This window comes from Quercus robur, chromosome 3, assembly GCF_932294415.1.
Source record: "Quercus robur chromosome 3, dhQueRobu3.1, whole genome shotgun sequence".
Taxonomy (NCBI): Eukaryota; Viridiplantae; Streptophyta; class Magnoliopsida; order Fagales; family Fagaceae; genus Quercus; species Quercus robur.
Window position 1 is genome coordinate 51187397 of NC_065536.1, and position 7333 is coordinate 51194729.

Below are 7333 nucleotides of genomic sequence, written 5' to 3' on the forward strand. Positions count from 1 at the left end.
CTAATGAATGTTTATATCACTTTTTTGTGATTAATAACATGGTAATTTGTAAGCCAATAGTAAAATTTGTAATATTCTTAACATCACTAATAAAAAAAAACATGTACAACATTTAAAAAATATATATTATTTTATAAAAATTTGAGCCTTTAACTATGAAAAGCGGAGCCTTTTTCCTCAAGGAAAATTTTGTTTTTTGGTGGGGCCTTAGGCCTAGGCCTTGGGCCAGCCCTGTATATGTCTATAAAGCTCTCTGTTTCAAGCTAGGAGGAAGCATGTTAATATTGTTTTTTATTATGTGAAGAAAAGGGTTGCCAATGGTGGCATTGTGTATGCTATGTGCCCCACAAAAGAACGATTAGTTCATATTTTTACCAAGGGGCTTCCTACTGCTAAATTCTAGATGATCAAATTCAAGTTGAACCTTCTTTCAAATCGTGCTTAGGTTATTGAGCCAAAAAAAAAAAAAAAAGTACACAACATATTTTATGCGAAATGTTTATACGTATTTGTATTGAGAACATATATTTATGTAATTGTATGTGTCAATACCCCAATACTTCATATAGTTGTTATTTATCCCCTTTATATAGTTGCTATAGATACATACAACCCCAATCATTGTTGGGCTGATGGAGTATAAAAATTTGCGCTAGTCATTCTTTGCCTATTGATACTAAGAGTAAAGATTTTTAAATGCATAACATTTCAGATACATTTGTTCATACAAGATTTCACAACGTCAATATGAATGATCTTTATACCAGAAATTAAAAGCCCGACATATTAACTTCAAATGCTAATAACTTGGGATAATTTTGGTCCTAAGTAACATACCACTTATAAGTAGTTTACAGAATCATAGGACATACAAAAGCAAGGGTCACAAAATTATAACTAGAAATAATAATAAAGGAAAACAAGCTTTAACAAGGTACTTGCACGATATGAAACTTGAACAATAACACAGATATCAGACACCATTTTTTCTATTTCCAAGTATTGCCAATTTGATTTTGTTAACTTGGGTCACCACAGCCTTGATGTCAAGCCTTTCATCTGGTAATTCTTCAGAACACCTTAAGCCTAGTTCTAAGATAGATGAAAGAATAGTTTTCATGGCAGTTACATCTCTTCCATCTTCAATGTTAAGCAAACCATCGTCCACAACTTTCATTCGATCAGGAAGTGATGCAATCCATTGCCTCATATTTAATTCTCCAACAAAATTTTCATCAGTGGGTTTCTTTCTTGTGAAAATCTCCAACAATATTATCCCATAACTATAAATGTCACATTTGGTAGATACTCTTCCTTCAGAACCATACTCTGTCATACTCACATTTGTCAAGAAATTATTAAGTTAGGATTCACACGCTTGTCATTTTTTTTTTCTTTCAAATTTAGTAGTACACTAATATCTTTACACATTCATACTTAAAAAAAAAAAAAAAAAAATTCATTGTATCCATCCATGATTCGTCTACCATGTATATACGTACACTATATATATATATATATATATATATATATATATAAAATCTTCAATTGTGCCATGTCTAATTCTTTGTGTCTATTTGCTATTATGTCCTTTCATTTTACTTGTGTTATTGGGAATGATTATCTAACTTAAAAGTATGAATTAATGTTATTTTACAATTGTTGACATGATTTATCATCTATTTACTGTTTTAAAAATTAGATCAAACCGATTAGTTGAATTAGTAATCAGACTCAAAATTGGTCCAATAAAAAGCGGTCAAGAACCAGGAAAAATTGAAAACCGTCCTTTTTTTTCGGTTCTTTAACCACTCCAATTTTTAAAACCATGGATGTATTGTAATTTATGAATAATAAAAGTGATATTAATGACAGATCTATGTAGAAATAAATTTTTATTTTATTTTGTTTTATAACTTGATAGTTGGGGAACTAAAAATTGAACCTTGGATGTTTTCGTTAAAAATACCAAAAGATACCAACCAATTGACCCACAAGGCTAATCATGTGAAAGTAAAGTTGAAATTTTGTAAAATAAGTTATTTTCCAAAATATTGCGTATACACTTTCGTAATTATTTTCAGCTCCCAACTTCCAAACCGAATATGAACGCCCCTACGTATACCTACATATTCATTTATGTCTTCATTCAAAGATAAGACTTTGAAATGATTTGTATAAGACTTGAGACTAATCATCATGGCTAGAACTTTTTTAGTCAATTTCAGTATAACGATCTACTAAGACCTACCATGTATACTGTATGGCTATAAAATATGCCATACGTGGGGATAAGGCAAGTCATATCAAAACCATGGTTGCTTTAACAAGTCCAATATTAAATTACCTACTTAATTAACTTATATTTTGCATGTGAGCATGACACATAAAACAAATAATTTAACTGTAAATTCATCAGAATCTAATGCAATTACATTACTGAGTTGATGATAACTGCCATGCACTTTGTTATTTCTAAAATTAGCAATTATTAATGTTATTCATGAAATTAGACTACTAATTAAATTAACAAAGGTGAATTCATGTATACCTGGTGCGATGTAGCCAATTGTACCAATGGTTTGGGTTTGGGTTGTGTCATTTTCAACTAAAATCTTTGCAATGCCAAAGTCACCAACATGTGCAACTAGGTCTTCATCTAAAAGGATATTGCTAGGCTTCAAATCACAATGCACCACAGATTCTGATCTACCATTGTGGAGATATTCTAACGCTAATGCAACATCCATCATAATGCTTACTCTTTGAACAAGATTCAAGCAGTAGTTGTGAGAGTATAACCACCTTTCAAGGCTACCATTTGACATGTATTGCAGCACCAAAGCTCTAAACTCAGGGTTGGAGCATGTACTAATGACTTTAACTAGATTCCTATGTCGGATTGACCTCAGCACCTTGCATTCAGCATCAAAACTTCTAAAAGCACCCTCCAATTGCCGATTAAGAACTTTGACAGCAACAATTGTACCATCAGATAGTATCCCTTTGTACACAAAACCAAAACCTCCAGTTCCAAGCAAGTTGCTTTCACAAAAATTGTTTGTCCCACGACAAATCTCGTGGTATGATATCATTCTATGATCCACTTCACGCAATGTGATAGGTAAACTTGGAATGTGCATGTTACATTGTCGATCTCTTCTCAGCATAATGACTAGTGCTGCAAAGATTATAAGTGATGCAATGACAGGAACAATATATATGAGCAAAATTTGTTTTACCCTTGATCCATGAGAACTTGGACTTGTGCAAGGTGGAACTCCAAAAATTGGATTCCCACAAAGTGCTTCATTACCTATAAATGATTCTGCCATGAAGTTTGCAAAAGGTCCACTGGATGGAATCTCTCCTGATAACTTATTGAAGGACAAATTCAAATACTTAAGATATCGAATTGCCTCAAGAGACTTAGGAATTTTACCAGAGAGATTATTATTTGAGAGGTCCAACTGATCCAATCCCTTCAATTGTCCAAAAGATTGTGGAATGTCTCCTTGAAATGAGTTCTTTGACAAATCAAGATAACGTAGGCTTTCAAAACTTCCAATGATACTTGGAACATTTCCAGTAATTTGATTATGGGATAAATTTATGTATTCAATAGCATCTACTTTTCTAAGATTTGGAGATAGAGGCCCACTAAGGGAATTCCATGATAAATCTAAAAACAACAGATTTTCAATACTCCATAAATTTGATGGTATTGATGGTGACAGTTGGTTAGAACTAAGGTTTAGCTTCTGCAAAAGATTGAGATTTCCGATGCAATCTGGGATGTATCCGGAGATATTGTTATTTGAGAGAGACAATTCTCCCAGGTTCTTTATTTGACAGAGTTGTTCTGGAATGAATCCTTCAATCTTGTTTTCATCAAGATACAATCTTTGCAAGCTCTCTAATCCCCCAATTGTTGATGGTATGGTTCCGGTCAAACTATTACCGTTCAACAAAAGAGTGTTCAAGCTCTTCAATCCCCCAATTGTTGATGGTATGGTTCCGGTCAAACTATTACCATTCAACAAAAGAGTGTTCAAGTTTTTCAGTGAACCGATTCCCATTGGAATTTGACCCTTTATTTGGCATTGATCTGCAACAAAGAGTTCAAGTGAAACTGAAAAATTTCCAATGACATCCAGGATTGCAATATTCAAGGGATTGGAAGATAAAGATAGCTTTTCCAAAACTCTGCAACTAGTCAAAGATGAAAGGAAACTATGTTCTTGATCTCCAGGTTCATCTGTCAGCTGATTATCACCCAGATTAAGTAATTGGAGATATTTTAAGTTTCCAAGATTTCTGGGTATAGGTCCAGAGAGTAAATTGTCAAAAAATTCTACCCGAATGAGGTTAGAACAATTTGAAAGATATGATGGGATAGGACCACTAATTTTGTTGTAATTAAGATACAGATTTTCTAGATTAGAGCAAGAGAGCCAAGTACCTAAAGGAAGATTTCCAGACAGGGAATTATCAAACAAGTGGAGCGTTTGTAGAGAGGTAATGTTGAAAATATTTTGGGGTATTTTCCCTGTGAGGTTATTCCGTAGACAAAACAATAAATTCAGATTTTGGAGACGCCCTAAATCACTTGGAATGCTTCCTTCTATGTGGTTATTTTCAATGGCAAAGTGCTGTAACATCGACAAGTTGCTAATGATAGGAGGTATATTTCCAGTTAAGTTGTTATGTCCAAGAAATAGCATTTCAAGCTTTTCTAAACTCCCAAAACCTTTTGTAATACTTCCATCAAACTTATTGTATGACAGAGATAATTCTAAAAGCTCTGTACAGTGGTTAAACTGAGAGGGGAGCTTACCACTGAATTCGTTATGGGAAATATACAGTAGTTGAATATCAGGAAAATTGCTGCAAAGATCTATTGGAAGGGTTCCTGAAAAATGATTATATGAAATATAAATAGCCATTAGAGAAGACAAGTTAAAGATGGCAAGAGGAGATGAACCAGTGAGGCTATTGGCTCTTAAATTCAAGAACTCTAATGAAGACATATTGCCGAGGGACAAAGGAATTGTACCATTTAACTTGTTTAATTCAAGAGAGAAATATCTAAGCTTCTGGCAATTATGTATAGTTGGAGGGATACTACCTTCCAATAGGTTGTTTGACAACTGAAGTTTCCTTAAGCGGCGCAGATGACTAATCTCATGTGGCAGAAAACCATAGAAGCTGTTGTTTTCAAGATTAAGTGAGACTAGGAAGGAGAGGTTTCCAATATGAGGGGAAATGGTGCCACGGATACCCATGTAAGAAAGGTTTAAGGCTGTGACTCTTTGTCTGCGTCGACTGCAAGAGACCCCAAACCACTCACAGAAGTTTGTTGTTGTGGACCAGTTACCAGCAGAGAAGACAGTATCGTTTGGACCAAAACTGATTTTAGATTTGAAGGCAAGGAGAGCTGATTGATCGATAAAGTTGTTGGAGGATTCTGTCAAGTGAAGTATGCATGGCTGCGCTAACAAAAAAGCCAACAGCAGGAGAATGGATGGCCTTTCTATTAGCATCATGAGCGTGCAGAGAGATAGACGAGGCACTTTGGAGTCTGGAGTTGGGATAGGAATTATACGTAGGATCGTAAATGCTTAGCATTCTTTTAAATTTTTAATATATAAAAGAAAGAAAAGATGTGGGTCCATAATCATGAATAAGTGGGGTGTAGAGAAGTAGAAAAAAAAATATATGTTTTTTTTTTTTTTTTTTTTTTTTTTTTTTTTATAATAACTATCTATATGTTAATTGGTGTTAATCAAAATGACATAAATGGTGAACCATTGTGAAAGTAATATTAGTAATATTACAATTTATCACATCAATTGTGTTTCTCAATCAGAGTACGTTTGGATTCGGCTAAAAGCGTTTGCGTCTGTGTCTGCGTTTTTCCTTTTTTTTTTTTTTTTTTTTTATTTTCACGCGTTTTAGGGCTGTTACGGCTACTGTTCATGCATTGTGCATGAACAGTAGCCACAAAATTTGACTTGTCAAACCATTTTCAGCTAATCAGTGCACACCATGCACTATTCACGGACCCATAAATTTCACTTTTCAACAACTTTTTCATTAAAAATGGGTCCCACGGTACTATTCACACATTTAAAAATTATTTTGCTATAGTATTTTTCAGTTTTCAACTGTATCCAAATGGACCCTCATATCAAAAAAAAAAAAAAAAGTTGTGTTTCTCAAAAAAATAATAATAATAATCACATCAATTGTGAAAAAGATAATAAAATTATTATGTAACTAAGCATTTTTTTTTTTTTTGATTGGATAACTAAGCATTATTTTGAGTTAACTTGTGGAGGCGATGGCCCGTAAGATTTACTTCTCATAATCTCATATGTTCTATGTTTTGTTGACTTGGTAGTTTGTGGCAACTGGCAAGTGTGCTAAACAACAAAACAAATTCATCAATAGAGAATTGGTTGCACCGGGTTACATGGGTACAAGATTGTAAGATTTACTTCTCATAATCTCATATGTTCTATGTTTTGTTGGCAAAAATAGTCAAATACCACGTTTTGGCAAATTTGTGACAAACTAGCACTGTTTTGGAAATATTTAGCAATTTACTACTTTTTTAGTACTCGAGTTCCACAAAATTGATTTCTAAATAGTACTCGAGTTTAGTGAACTCGAGTTCCTAGTGAGTCGCCAGTGTGGCATTGCTGACCTAGAATTTGTGTAATTAAAAAAATAATGTGGTACTCAATATTACTAAAATCGATTATCTCTTTATAGTACTCGAGCTTAGTGAAATCGAATACCTCTTTTTTTTTTTTTTTTTTTTTTTTTTTCTACTTTTTGTTTCTGTTGGAATGGCTTGAATAGTCAAACTTAGTGGCTTGACATTAGCCAGCAAATCATTAAATGGCTTTCATGCCCATGTCAAGAAGATGCATGATATTCAAGAAGTTTCATGCATGAAGAAATGCAAGAGCTTGCATTAAATGTTCTTCATGAATTGTCAAAGAAAATGGCCGAGAACAACACCTGACATGTAAACCAAATTAATGCTTCTTTTCTTTGGCCATAAATGCTTGCCATTTTCTTTGACTTGACAAGTTTCTTTGACTTGCAAGAGTGAGTTCCTACAGGAGATTAAAAAAAGGAAAAAACAGAAAGAAAGAAAGAGTGCCTCTACATGAGACAGAGAGATAGAAAAGAACTTGATTGTATGAAAAAAAAAAAAAAAAAAAAAAAAGGTACTTGACTATATGAAGCTTGAGTACTATCAAAAAGTACTCATTTCAGTAATATCAAGTACCACATTATTTTTTTAATTACACAAATTCCA

General features: G+C 33.3%; 1 protein-coding gene across 4 annotated transcripts; it reads right to left on the reverse strand.

The window, feature by feature from the left end:
• Positions 1-786: 786 nt before the first annotated feature.
• Positions 787-5599, reverse strand: LOC126718267 (receptor kinase-like protein Xa21). 4 transcript variants are annotated; one of them, XM_050420383.1, is made up of 4 exons: positions 5129-5599; positions 4838-4912; positions 2552-4108; positions 787-1329 (listed from the first exon to the last, which is right to left on the reverse strand). In XM_050420383.1, the coding sequence occupies exons 1-4, from the start codon at positions 5544-5546 to the stop codon at positions 974-976; spliced, it is 2406 nt and encodes an 801-aa protein (XP_050276340.1). In that variant the 5' UTR covers positions 5547-5599; the 3' UTR covers positions 787-973. The 4 variants fall into 4 exon arrangements, with proteins under 4 accessions (XP_050276340.1, XP_050276338.1, XP_050276339.1 ...); XM_050420381.1 differs by having other exon boundaries at positions 2552-4912; XM_050420382.1 differs by having other exon boundaries at positions 4838-5599.
• Between the last annotated feature and the right edge of the window lie 1734 nt (positions 5600-7333).